The sequence below is a fragment of the Molothrus aeneus genome, unplaced genomic scaffold (assembly GCF_037042795.1).
Source record: "Molothrus aeneus isolate 106 unplaced genomic scaffold, BPBGC_Maene_1.0 scaffold_30, whole genome shotgun sequence".
Lineage (NCBI taxonomy): Eukaryota > Metazoa > Chordata > Aves > Passeriformes > Icteridae > Molothrus > Molothrus aeneus.
The window spans coordinates 51,750-65,756 of NW_027098964.1; the positions used below are offsets into that span (position 1 = coordinate 51,750).

Sequence of the window (14,007 nt, forward strand, 5' to 3'; positions counted from 1 at the left end):
TGAGCTGTCCCCATGTCCCCACAGTGTCCCCAGTGTCCCCCAATGTTCCTACAGTGTCCCCATGTCCCCTCAATGTCCCCATGTCCCCACAGTGTCCCCATGTCCTCAGACTGTCCCCACGCCCCCATGTCCCTGCATTCCCCTATGTCCCCTCATTGTCCCCATGTCCTGCCGTGCCTCTCCAGGTCCCCATGTCCCCATATCCCCTCACGTACCCATGTCCCCACTGTCCCCAGTGTCCCCTGCAGTGTCCCCATGTCCCCACAGGTCCCCCAGTTGGGGACCTCGGGCAGGGGCGGGTTCAGGCAGTGGATGTGGCACGAGGACACCGCAGCCCCCATGTCCCCACTGTCCCCAGTGTCCCCAGTGTCCCTGCTGTCCCCAATGTCCCCATGTCCCCACAGTGTCCCCATGTCCCCGGTACCGTGCAGCGGGGACAGAGCCACTCGCCGTTGGGGACCTCGGGCAGGGGCGGGTTCAGGCAGTGGATGTGGTACGAGGACACGCAGGCGTCGCAGCACAGCAGCTCGCCGCCGTCCTTGCACACGCGGCAGTACTCCATGTGGTCGTCTTCCTCCTCCTTCTCGCCCTCCTCCTCCTCCTCTTCTTCCTCCTCCTCCTCCTCCTTGGCCTCCCACTGAACGCCTTCTTTCTCCTGGGGACGGCTCGGGGTCAGAGGGGTGACGCCAAAACACCGGGGAAGGGAACAAAACAGCCCTGGAGACCCCAAACCTCCAGGGAACGACCCCAAAACAGCCCTGGAGACCCCAAACTTCCAGGGAATGACCCCAAAACAGCCCTGGAGACCCCAAACCTCCAGGGAACGACCCCAAAACAGCCCCTGGAGACCCCAAACCTCCAGGGAATGGCCCCAAAACAGCCCTGGAGACCCCAAATCGCCAGGGAACAACCCCAAAACAGCCCCTGGAGACCCCAAACCTCCAGGGAATGGCCCCAAGGGACTCCCGGGATGCCCTAAATGACCTCCAAACCCCCTCTAACCTGCCCTTATAAACCCCCAGCATCCCCTCAACACCTCCAGGATGCCCCTTAGGGACCCCCAACCCCATCCCAGTCCCCCCAGGATGCCACTAGACCCTCTCCAAGATGCCCCCAGTGCCCCCCAATCCCCTCAGGATGCCCCTGGACTGCCCCCAGGATGCCTCCAGTCCCTTCCCAGTGCCCCCCAGTCCCCTCCCAGTGCCCCCCAATCCCCTCAGGATGCCCCCAGTGCCCTCCCAGTGCCCCCAGTGCCCCCCAGCTCCATCCCAATCCCCTCAGGATGCCCCCAGTCCCCTCCCAGTCCCCTCCCAGTCCCCTCCCGGTGTCCCCGGTGTCCCCGGTGCGGCGCTCACGCAGTGGGGGCAGCTCCAGCGTCCCTCGGGGGCGCGGTCCAGCTCGGGGTCCAGGCACACCAGGTGGTAGGCGCGGGGGCAGGTGTCACACAGGATGATCTCCCCGCCCTGCTGGCACACCTCGCAGTAATCCTGGTGGTCGGTCTCGTAGCCATCGCCCTCCTCCTCGGGGCCCGGCCCTGCGGGGACAGCGACAGGGCTGGCACTGCTGGCACTGCGGGGACCCTGGCACTGCGGGGACCCTGGCACTGCTGGTGCTGCTGGTGCTGCTGGCACTGCTGGCACTGCGGGGACCCTGGCACTGCGGGGACCCTGGCACTGCTGGTGCTGCTGGTGCTGCTGGCACCCTGGCACTGCTGGCACTGCTGGCACTGCTGGGACCCTGGCACTGCTGGCACCCTGGCACTGCTGGCACTGCTGGTGCTGCTGGCGCTGCTGGCACTGCTGGCACTGCTGGTGCTGCTGGTGCTGCTGGCACCCTGGCACTGCTGGCACTGCTGGCACTGCTGGGACCCTGGCACTGCTGGCACCCTGGCACTGCTGGCACTGCTGGTGCTGCTGGTGCTGCTGGCACTGCTGGCACTGCTGGTGCTGCTGGCACTGCTGGTGCTGCTGGCACTGCTGGCACTGCGGGGACTCTGGCACTGCTGGTGCTGCTGGCACTGCTGGTGCTGCTGGCACTGCGGGGACCCTGGCACTGCTGGCACTGCTGGCACTGCTGGTGCTGCTGGCACTGCGGGGACCCTGGCACTGCTGGCACTGCGGGGACCCTGGCACTGCTGGGACCCTGGCACTGCTGGTGCTGCTGGCACTGCGGGGACCCTGGCACTGCTGGCACTGCGGGGACCCTGGCACTGTGGGGACCCTGGCACTGCTGGCACTGTGGGGACCCTGGCACTGCAGGCACTGCAGGCACTGCTGGCACTGTGGGGACCCTGGCAATGCTGGCACCCTGGCACTGCTGGCATTGCCGGCACTGCGGCCATTGCAGCCCCCCAGAGGGCGTGGGGGCAATGGGGGCACTGGGGACAGGGATGGGGACACTGGGGGAACTGGGGACAGGGATGGGGACATGGGGACACTGTGGGAACTGGGAAAGGGGACACTGCAAGAACTGGGGGAACTGGGGATGGGGCTGAGTGGTACTGGGGACAGGGATGGGGACGTGGGGACACTGGGAACAGCAGGGTGGAGGAACTGGGGACAGGGCTGGGGACATGGGAACAGGGTTGGGGACATGGGAACAGGGTTGGGGACACGGGGACAGGGATGGGGACACGGGGACAGGGTTGGGGACACAGGAACAGCGCAGGTGACACCTTGGGGACACCCCTCAAAGGACCCCCCCAGCCACCACCGCCGGGCTGGAACCAGAGCCAGAACCGCAGCCCCCGCTCGGGGCAGGGGGACACCCGTGGGGTCTGGGGACCCCGGGTGACACCTTGGGGACACTCAGGGACACTCAGGGACGCTTGGGGACACTCGGGGACGCTCACCCTTCTTCTTCTTGCGGCCGGGGCGGCCCCGTTTGAGCTTCTTGAGGCGCGTGCTGGGGTCGGGGCGGGGGGCGGCCCCCAGCACCCCGGGGCTCTCGGCGTCCGACTCCTCCTCGGCCTCGCCCGCGTCCTCGCTCTGCACGGGGACACAGGGGACAGCGGGGACAGAGGGGGACATGAGGGGACATCAGGGACAGTGGGGACAGCGAGGACATGAGGGGACATCAGGGACAAGTGCCCCATCCCATGTGCCCATCCTCAGTGTCCCTGGGTGTCCCCAACCTCAGTGTCCCCAGTGCTCCCAGTGTCCCCTGCCCTGTCCCCCAGTGTCCCCAGTGCTCCCAGTGTCCCCTGCCCTGTCCCCCAGTGTCCCCCAGTGCCACTCACCGAGCTGCTCTTCTTGCGTTTTCCTCCCAGCACTCCCAGTTTGATCTTGAGCGGGGCCATCTTCCTGCCCTTCATCTTCCTCTTCAGCTCGGGCACCCGCGGGCTCTTGCTGCGCTTCTTGTGCCCGGGGCCTGGGGGGCACCCCGGCTCAGGGACCCCCCAACAGCCCAGGGGATCCCCCAACCCCCCCCCAGAGACCCCCAAAGTCCCCCAGTGACTCCCCAAACTCCCCCCAGAGACCCCCAAACTCCCCCCAGGTTGAGGAGGGGTCTCTGTCCCCACCTTTGCCCTCCTTGGTCTTGGCCTTGCACAGGGGCAGCAGCGGCGCCTCAGGGGTACCCCCAAACCTCCCCAAACCCCCCCATTGACTCCCCAAACCCCCCTGAACCCCCCCAATGACTCCTCAAACCCCCCCAAACTCCCCCCCAATGACTCCCCAAGCCCCCCCAGGTTGAGGAGGGGTCTCTGTCCCCACCTTTGCCCTCCTTGGTCTTGGCCTTGCGCAGCGGCGGCGGCGGCGCCTCGGGGGCCACGCTGGCCACGGCTGCCGACACCTGCTCGGCCACGGCGGCCGCTGCGGCCGCTGCAGCCGCGGCCACGGCGGCGGCCGAGCCCTTGAAGGGGTTGTTGGCGCTGAACTCCCTCCACTTGGCGCCCAGGATGGTCATCATCTTGGACATGGGGATCTTGGGGTTCTTCTTGGCGATCAGGGGTCTGCAGAGAGAGAGAGGGAGAGGGGGGCACAGGGGTCAGGGGGTGGTGGGGCAGGAGGGAGGGGAGAGTTCTGGACATTGCAGGGTGGATGATGGACACTGCGGGGTGGCACCATGGGCACTGCAGGGTGGCACCATGGGCACTGTGGGGTGGATGATGGACACTGCGGGGTGGCACCATGGGCACTGTGGGGTGGCACCATGGGCACTGCGGGGTGGCACCATGGACACTGTGGGGTGGCACCATGGGCACTGTGGGGTGGCACCATGGACACTGCGGGGTGGCACCATGGGCACTGTGGGGTGGCACCATGGTCACTGTGGGGTGGCACCATGGGCACTGCAGGGTGGCACCATGGACATTGCAGGGTGGCACCATGGGCACTGCGGGGTGGCACCATGGTCACTGTGGGGTGGCATGGTGGACACAGAGTGGCCTGGGGTGGGCCAGGGTCAGTCAGGATGGCCCTGGGGTCACTCGGGATCCCTGGGGTCACTCAGGATGGTCCCCGTGGTCACTCAGGATCCCAGGATGACCCTGGGGTCACTCAGGATGGTCCCCGTGGTCACTCAGGATCCAGGGGTGACCCTGGGGTCACTCAGGACTCTCAGGTGTCCCCACCCAGGTCCCTGAGGTGTCCCCCAGCACCTCAGGGGCACCCCCAGACCCTGGGATAACCCAAAAGGACCCTCCCAAAACCCTGAAGTGTCCCCAAACCCCCAGAGGGACCCAGAGGGACCCCGGGGTGCCCCCAAACCCCCAGAGGGACCCCGGGGTGCCCCCAGCCCCACCTCATGAACTGGCTGAAGGCCTTGTAGTTGGTGAGGGTGTGATAATCCTCCTCGGTGAACACGTGGTCAACGTCCTCCAGCCCCCAGGCCCCCAACAGCTGCGCCGAGGATTTCTGCTCCACCGCCTGCGAGGGGACACGGGGGACACCAGGGGGACATGGGGGACATGGGGGACATTGGGGACATGGGGGGACATGGGGGACATGGGGGACATGGGGGGACACCAGGATGGGGAGAAACACCAGGAGCAGAGATGAAGAGAAGGAAACACGTCAGGACCCCCATGAGGACCCCAGGAAGGTCTGGGAGCCCCATGAGGACCCCACACAATGACAGAACCCCCCAAAAGGTGTTGGGACCCCCACAGAACCCCCCAAAGGTGCTGGGGCCCCCCAGAACCCCCAATTGCCAGCACAGGGGGTGCCCCCAGTGCCTCCCCAACCCTGAGGTGCCCCCCAGGCCGTACCTTGACCTTCTGCCCCCCCTCATCGTCGGCCTTTTTCCTCCTCTTGGTTTTCTTCTCCTTCTTCTCGCGGTGCTTCCGCCGCCGCTTCCGCGCCGCCCCGCCCGAGTCGCTGCCGCCGCTCTCCGACTTCTCCCGGTACTCCTCCCGTGGGTACTCGTCCCTCTCGGACTCCAGCTCATCCTCGCTCACCTGGGGAACCCCAAAACCACCTCAAACTACCCCAAAAACCACCGCAAAAACACCCCAAAAACACCCAAAAAACACCCCAAAAACACCCCAAAACTGTCGGTGACCCTGAAACCCCTGAGCCACTCCTGGTACGGGTACTCCTCCCATGGGTATTCATCCCTCTCTGATTCCAGCTCATCCTCACTCACCTGGGGAACCCCAAACACACCTCAAACTACCCCAGAAACACCCCAAAACCACCCCAAAACTGTCAGTGAACCTGAGAACCCCCCTCAGTCACACCAGGTCCCTGTCAGTCATCCCAGAGACCCCCATCAGCCACCCCCAGACCCTGTCACCTGTCCCCAGATGCCATCACCTGTCCCTAACCCCACCCACTGTCCCCATCCCTGTCCCCAGCCCCTGACCCCACCCACTGTCCCCATCCCTGTCCCTGTCCCCTGTCCCAGCAGCACCCACCAGTTTTTTCCGTTTCCGGGGTTTCCCAGGTTTGTTTTCCTTCTGTTTCCGGGGGCCCCTTTTCTTCTTCTTCACCCCCAGGGCCCCCTCGAGGCCCCGCAGCAGCTCCTCGTCACCATCTGTGGGGACACGGGGACATCAGCCATGGGACAGGGACAGGACGGGGACAGGATGGGGACAGGGCAGGGACAGGGATGGGGACAGGGATGGGGACAGGGCAGGGACAGGGATGGGGACAGGGACAAGGGCAGGATGGGGATAGAACAGGGACAGGGACAGGGGCCAGCAGTGTCACCGTCACAGCAACCAAACACTGGGGACACCGTGACAGTGACCAAACAGCAGCAGAGGATTCCCCAAACCTCACATGGGGACACCGGTGACACTGTGACAGTGACCAAAGGATGGCAGAGGATTCCCTGACCCTCACGTGGGGACAGCAGTGACACCGTGACAGTGACCAAGCACCGGTGACACCGTGACAGTGACTGACTGATGGCAGAGGATTCCCCAAACCTCACGTGGGGACAGCGGTGACACTGACCAAGCACTGGTGACACTGTGACAGTGACTGATGGATGGCAGAGGATTTCCCAGCCACTGGGCCCAGGGGACAGCAGTGACACCGTGACAGTGACCAAGCACCAGCAGAGCACTCCCCAGCTCTCACTCTGGGGACAGTGGTGACACTGTGACAGTGACCAAGAGATGGCAGAGGATTCCCTGACCCTCACGTGGGGACAGCAGTGACACCGTGACACTGCCCTGCTCTCTCTAACTCTGGGGACAGCGGTGTCACCGTGACAGTGACCAAGAGATGGCAGAGCATTCCCTGGCCCTCACATGGGGACAGCGGTGACACGGTGACACTCCCCTGCTCTCACTCTGGGGACAGCGGTGACACGGTGAAGCTGCCCTGCTCTCACTCTGGGGACAGCGGTGACATGGTGACACTCCCCTGCTCTCTCTCACTGCGGGGACAGCGGTGACACGGTGACACTGCCCTGCTCTCACTCTGGGGACAGCAGTGACACGGTGACGCTGCCCTGCTCTCACTCTGGGGACAGCGGTGTCACCAGCCGCCAGCAGAGGATTCCCCAGGCCCTCCCATGGGGACACCGCCGGTGTCACGGTGACGGTGACCAAGCGCCAGCAGAGGATTTCCCCAGCCCTTGGCCGAGGGCCACCGGCATCCCCGTGTGACAGACAGGGGCCATTCCCGCGGCCCCGTTGTCCCCGGGGCGGTGACACCGCATCCGTGGCACGGCCCGGGGGCCGTCCCCGCCGCTCTGGTGACACGGAGGTGTCACAAGCGTCACCTCTGCCAGCCGCTGCCACGGCCCCCGCGGGTCCCCGTAAATCACCCCCAGGGTGTCCCCAAGGGAGGGGGACACGCACGCACACACACACACGAGGAGGGCGGCGGGGGGGTGACAGCGGGTGCCAGCCTTGGCGTGGGGACAGGAAGCGACACCCGGCGCCGCCGGGGTCACATTCCAGCCTAATCCCTTGGCAGCGCCGCCTGCCAGCGCCGGGCGGCCGGGCCGGGCGCCGGGACCACCGGCAGCGCCGACCCCGCGGGGCCGCAAAGGGCCCAAATCCACCAGGCCCCAAATCCACCAGGCCCCAAATCCAACAGGCCCAAAACCCAAAAGGCCCAAAATTCTCCCTTTTTTTTTTTTTTTTTCTTTTTCCGCCCTTTTTTTGTTGTTGTTTTTTGGTTTTTTTACCATGGCGGCAGCACCGAGGCCCAGCCCGCGCTGTTCCCCCTCCCCTCCCTCCCTCCCTCCCTCGGCGCCGCTCGCTTTTCCAAATTCCCCTTTTCTGCGCTTTTTGAACCCAAACCATCACCTGGGGGTGTTGCCGGGGGCACGCGGCCGCTGGCGGGGATGGGGCCGAGCCCTTGCGGACCCGATCCCGCCATTATTATTTTTATTTTTTGGGGTGTTTTTTATTTTCAGCCCCCCCAAATCCAAACTCTCCCCACCCCCCCGGGCCCCACCATCGGACATGCGCGGGGAGCCGGGGCGCGTTGGCAAAGCATCAACCAGAATTTTCCACACACGTGACGCTCCCATCCCCGCACCTCGAGAGAAAAAAAGGGGAAAAAAAAACCCCGAAAAAACCAAAAAAAAACCGCTCGGGGAAAAGGACGGGGGGGGGGAGCGGGAGCCGCGATCCTAAAGTGAAACCCCCCCCCCCCCTCCCCTGAGTGGATGAAGGGAGAGAGAAATGAGGGGAAAATGGTGGAAATTGGAAATGAAACGGTGAAAGGAGGAGGAGGAAAGGGGGGGGGGATAGGTGGAAAAATGGAAAAAATGTAGCAAAAACCACAATAAAAAAAAAAAGCAAAAAAAAAAAAAAAAAAAAAGGCAAAAAAGGGGGAGTGATTCCGGCAAAGGGGAGGAAGGAGTTGGAACAAAGAAAGAGGGAGGGGAGCTCCAAAATGGGGGGGAAAAGGGAAAAACTGGGGGAAGAGGCACAGCGGGGACTGAGGCGCCGCTGCCCCCGCGCCGCAGAAATCCCCGATTTTGGGGCTTTTTTTGGGTGTTTCCTCCCAGTTTTCCCGCAGCTGCTGGCGCTGGAGCAGCCGGCCAGGCCTTTGCTCAAGAAACTTGGTGCCAAGTGTGGAAAATCGCAAGTTTAGGTTTGGTTTTATTGGGGATTTTTGAAAAATTCGCTCGGTTTGGGTGCTCCCAGCCCTACCCCAGGCCGGCTGCGGAGCTGCCGCGGCCTCGCCATTGTTCTCTGCTGAAAACGGCAAAAATCGGGAAAAAAGGATTAAAAAAAAAACCCCAAACCAACAAGTTTCAGCTGGGGAGGAGAGGGAGGAGTTGGTTTCCCGCTGGGAAAATGGGGAAAAAATGTTATTTCACCTCAAATCCGGGCAGAGAGGCCAGGCCGCTGCTGGTCCGGGGGGGAAAGGTTCAAAATGGGCAAAATTTCTGCTCCAGGGGGGGAAATGTTGATAAAAATGGGGATTTTGGGGGTTAGGAGGAGGAAAAAGTGGCAATAAAAAGGGGGATCGGGGATGTGGTGAGAGGGAAAAGGGTAAAAATGGGGATTGGGGGTGTTTGGGGGAGGAAAAAGGGGAAAAATGAGGATTTGGGGTGGTGGGAGGTGGGGCAAGTTTTAAAAAGTGGATTTGGGGTTGGTTTTGGGGGTGGTTGTGGGTCCCACATGGGGTTTTGAGGGAAAAAAGAATTCAGGAATTGGCCCAAAGGTGCAGAAAAAGCCAAAGGAAAATTTGGGGGAAGCAGCAGCAGAAAGGGAGATTTGGGAGATTTGCCCATTTCTGAGGGGTTTGGGGAAAAGGGAGGTGAAAATTCCAACTGATTCATTTCTGAGCTTTTCTGTTAAAGAGAGAGCTCTGGAATCTCTGTGCCCATTTGGAGAGCGTTAAAATCCAGTTTTGCCCCATTTTGGAGCATTTGGGGTGAGCTCTGTCGTGCAGATGTAGCAATTCTCGAGCACTGTGGGGGGAAAAGTCCCGAATTTCCTCATTTTTGAACAATCCTGGGGAAAAGCAGGAGTTGGAATTCCAAAAATGATCCATTTCTAAGCTTTGCCAGAAACAGAAATTGTTCTAAAAGCTGAATTTACTCATCCTTGGGAGCTCCAAAATCCACATTTACCCCATTTCTGAGCATTTGGGGGGGGGGGGGAAAGGAGATTAAAACACAAATTTACCAAATTCTGGGCATTTCAGGGCCAAGGAAAAGGTTCCAAACCCAGATTTAACCCATTTTTTGGGGGGAAAAGGGGGAAGTAACCCCAACATTTACTCATTTCTAACCTTTTTGGGAAAAATAAAGCTTCAAAAATGTGAATTTATCCACTTCTGAGCCTTTTCAAAGCCAGTGGCTTCACTTAAAGCTGATTTTTTTAACCAAACTGAGCTCTCTGGGCTTTGAGATGCCTTTTTCCCCTCATCAATTTGAAAAAAAATTCCAAGAAATTTAATTCAGAAGAGAAAATAAAACCGCTTCATTTCAGACAAAAATGGTCAATTTTAGTGCCCCACTTGATGGAAAACCAGCAGCAAAGGTGTCTGAACCCCCCACGCTGGGAATGAGTGTGTGAAAAATGGGAATTTTGGCGCTAAATTCTCTTTTTTTTCCCCTATTTTAACCCACAGGAGGAGTTCTCATTGAAGGGATGGAGGCACCAAACCCCCCCCAAACGGGGCTGGAATTTGGGGTGAACACCCAGAGGTGGTTGGTAAATAAAAGAAATCCTGATAAAATGTGATCAAAATGCAATAAAACAATAAAACCCCATGGAAGCGGCTCCCAGAGGGGACAAGGGTGACACCTGAGGCCATCTGAGGCCATGGGGCACCCAAACACCTCAAAATGAGGTAAAACAAACGGGTCAGGGTCCTGGAAGGGGAGAAACAGCCCCCAGACACCTCAAAATGGGGTAAAACAAACGGGTCAGGGTCCTGGAAGGGGAGAAACAGCCCCCAAACAACTCAAAATGGGGTAAAACAACGGATTCAGGTCCTGGAAGGGGAGAAACAGCCCCCAAACACCTCAAAATGGGGTAAAACAACGGATTCAGGTCCTGGAAGGGAGAAACAGCCCCCAAACACCTCAAAATGGGGTAAAACAACGGATTCAGGTCCTGGAAGGGGAGAAACAGCCCCCAAACACCTCAAAATGGGGTAAAACAAACGGGTCAGGGTCCTGGAAGGGGAGAAACAGCCCCCAAACACCTCAAAATGGGGTAAAACAACGGATTCGGGTCCTGGAGGGGAGAAACAGCCCCCAAACACCTCAAAATGGGGTGCAACAGCCAACCTGGGTCCTGTCAGATACCTACAGCACCCATGACCCCAAAATGTGGGGTGCTACAGCCACCTTGGGTCCTGGAAGGTACCTACAGCCCCCAACACCCCACAAAAGCCACTCTGGGTCCTGTCAGATGCACAGCAACAGCCATCACCCCACACGATGGGGTCAGATCCCAATTTGGGTCCTGGCAGGGACACAGCAGGCCCTGTCATGCTCACTGTGGGGTTCAACACCCACTTCGGGTCCTGGCAGGGAACCACTGACCCCCATCACAGGGTCAGCAACACTTTGGGTCCTGGCAGGGAACCACTGACCCCCATCACGGGGTCAGCAACACTTTGGGTCCTGGCAGGGAACCACTGACCCCCATCACGGGGTCAGCAACACTTTGGGTCCTGGCAGGGAACCACTGACCCCCATCACGGGGTCAGCAACACTTTGGGTCCTGGCAGGGAACCACCAGCCCCCATCACGGGGTCAGCAGCACTTTGGGTCCTGGCAGGGAACCACCAGCCCCCATCACGGGGTCAGCAGCACTTTGGGTCCTGGCAGGGCACCACTGACCCCCATCACAGGGTCAGCAGCACTTTGGGTCCTGGCAGGGCACCACCAGCGCCCATCACCCCACACGATGGGGTCAGCAGCACTTTGGGTCCTGGCAGGGCCCCCATCACCCCACACAAAGAGGTCAGCACTCCCTTTGGGTCCTGGCAGGGCACCACGGGCCCCCGTCACCCCATGGCCGGGCTCCTGGCAGCACCGTGTGTCCCCTCAGGCCCGGTGTGCGGCGGGAGGTGTCCCCACACACGGTGGCCGCACGGTGACACTCGCGGTGACACTCGCGGTTGTTTACAAACACCTCCCTCCCCTCACAGCCCACCCCCGGTGCGGCGGGAAACGCTGAGGGGACAGCGGGGATCAGGGGGGCTCCGGTACCGGCGGGAAACGCTGAGGGGACAGCGGGGATCAGGGGGGCTCCGGTACCGGCGGGAAGCGCTGAGGGGACAGCGGGGCTCCGGTACCGGCGGGAAGCGCTGAGGGCCTCGGGGGGAAAGCTGGTACCGGCGGGAAGTGCTGAGGGGACCAGGGGGGATCAGGGGGTCTCGGTACTGGCGGGAAGCGCTGAGGGGACAGTGGGGCTCGGGAGGGTCTCGGTTCTTGCAAAAAGCGCTGAGGGGACAGTGGGGTTCGGGGGGTCCCGGTACCGGCGGGAGGCGCTGAGGGGACAGTGGGGATCAGGGGGATCAGGGGGCTCAGGGGTCCCGGTACCTGTGAGAAGCTCCAGGAGGAGCTGAGGGGACCGGAGAAGGGGTTCAGGGGGTCTCCCGAAGCACTGAGGGGACAGTGGGTCTGAGGGGTCCCGGTTCTTGCAAAAAGCGCTGAGGGGACCGGGTAAGGGGCTCAGGGGGTCCCGGTACCGCCGGGAAGCGCTGAGGGGACCGGGTAAGGGACTGAGGGGGCCCCGGTACCGCCGGGAAGCGCTGAGGGGACAGCGGGGCTCGGGGGGCCTCGGTAGCTGTGGGCGGCCCCGGGAAGCTCTCAGGGAGTGAGTGGGGGCACATGGGGGGTCTCGGGGGTCCCGGTACTTGCGGGAAGCTCCGGGAAGAGCTGAGGGGACAGCGGGGCTCGGTACCTGCGGGAAGATCTGAGGGGACAGGTGAGGATCGGGGGGTCTCGGTACCTGCGGGCGTCTCTGAGGGAGAGGGAAGGGGGAGCTCGGGGGGCGGCCCCGGGAAGCGCTGAGGGGCTCGAGCGGCGATGAGCTCGGGGGGACGCTTGGGGGGTCCCGGTATCCCCGGGAAGCTCTGAGGGGCTCGGGGGATCCCTCCAGCTGCGAAACGCTCTGAGGGGATCGAGGATGGGGAGCACTCGGGGGTCCCGGCGGTACCTTCGGGAAGCTCTGAGGGGCTCGGGGCGGTCACTCCAGGAAGCTCTGAGGGGCTCGGGGTGGTCACTCGGGAGGTCCCAGCGGTACCTCCGGGAAGCTCAGAGGGGCTCGGGGCGGTCACTCGGGGGGGTCCCGGCGGTTCCTCCGGGAATTTCTGAGGGGCTCGGGATGGTCACTCGGGGGGTCCCGGCGGTACCTGCGGGCGCCTCCGGCGGCCCGGGCGCGGCGGGCGCGGGGGGCGGCGGCGGCGGCGGCGGGAGCGGGGCCGGGGCCGGCCCGGCGAAGATGTCGGGGGGCCCTCGGTGCCCGGCCAAGAGCGCAGCAGCGGCGGCGGCGGCGGCGTCTTCCTCCTCCTCTTCCTCGTCGTCCTCCTCGTCGTCGTCCTCCTCGTCCCCCTCGGACACCGCCATCTCCTCCTCCTCCTCCTCGTCCTCCCTCAGCGGGGACGCCATGGCCGGGTGAGGGGCGGGGGACCGGGGGGACCCTCGGCGTGCGCCGCTCCCACCGCCCCAAACCGCCCCCGCCGCCGAGGCTGGGGGGGGGGGGGGGGTGGGGGGGGGCTCGGTGTGAGGGGAAAGTGGGGAGGGGGCGGGACGGGGCGACCCCCCCCGGGCCGGGCCCGGCGGGGCCGCGCGGGGGGCGCGGGGGGGGCGGCGGCGATGGGTTGAAAAACGCCCGGATCGGTTAAAATCGCCTCAGGGCGCGGGAGGCGGCGGGCGGCGGGACGGCGCCGGCAGCGAAAATGGCCGCCCCGGGTGTAATTTTAAAATAAACCCCCCCCCACCCCAACACACATACACAAAAAAAAAAAAAAAAAAAGAAAGAAGAGGAGGAAAAAAAATATATAATAATAATAAAAAACACACCCCGGTTAAAGGGGCGGGGGGGGGGTTAGGGGGAAAGGCGTAAAAAATATGGAGGAGGGAGGGGTTAAAAATGAGGGAAAATGGGGGGGGTGGTGCCCCCCCCCCCCTTTCTTGAGGGGAAAAAAAAGCGCAAAATGGCCGAATGAGGGTTTTTTTTTAAAGTTGCCCCACACGCACCTTAGGGGAGGAAGGAGAGTGAAAAAGAGGCGAAAAAAGCCTTAAAAACACACAAAAAAGCGACAAAACCCAACCCGCGTAAGAGGGAGGGGAATTAAGGAGAGAAAAAAAAATTTAAAATTAATATTAAAAAAAAAAAAACAAAACAAGGAGGAAAGGGAAGCGTTGAGGGAGAGAATGAAGGAAATAAAAGGGAGAATTGAAAAGGAGTTAAATTGGAGGGGAAAGGAAGGGTGAAATGAAAAAATGGGGTGGAAAAATGGAAAAGGGGAGGAAGGAGAGGGAAAAAGGGGTAAAAATCGACATGAAAATGGAAAATGGGGAAGGAATGGGAAGAAAAAGGGAGGAATCAAGCTTAAAATTGATATGGTAAAGAAGGAGAGTGAAAAATAAACATTAATATTTCAAAAGGGAAGGGAATGG

At 61.7% G+C, this 14,007-nt stretch overlaps 1 protein-coding gene across 1 annotated transcript in view; it reads right to left on the reverse strand.

The window, feature by feature from the left end:
- The window catches only part of CHD3 (chromodomain helicase DNA binding protein 3), a 41,780-nt gene extending 28,732 nt beyond the window's left edge, over nucleotides 1-13,048 (reverse strand). Inside the window, exons 1-9 of the mRNA XM_066570222.1 lie at nucleotides 12,738-13,048; nucleotides 5,858-5,976; nucleotides 5,210-5,398; nucleotides 4,744-4,868; nucleotides 3,714-3,952; nucleotides 3,239-3,369; nucleotides 2,852-2,987; nucleotides 1,356-1,534; nucleotides 425-655 (exon numbers count right to left, since the gene is read on the reverse strand). Of these exons, the coding sequence (XP_066426319.1) occupies nucleotides 425-655; nucleotides 1,356-1,534; nucleotides 2,852-2,987; nucleotides 3,239-3,369; nucleotides 3,714-3,952; nucleotides 4,744-4,868; nucleotides 5,210-5,398; nucleotides 5,858-5,976; nucleotides 12,738-12,993 (1,605 nt within the window). The 5' untranslated portion in view covers nucleotides 12,994-13,048. The remainder of the gene's footprint in view (nucleotides 1-424; nucleotides 656-1,355; nucleotides 1,535-2,851; nucleotides 2,988-3,238; nucleotides 3,370-3,713; nucleotides 3,953-4,743; nucleotides 4,869-5,209; nucleotides 5,399-5,857; nucleotides 5,977-12,737) is intronic.
- Nucleotides 13,049-14,007: the final 959 nt, after the last annotated feature.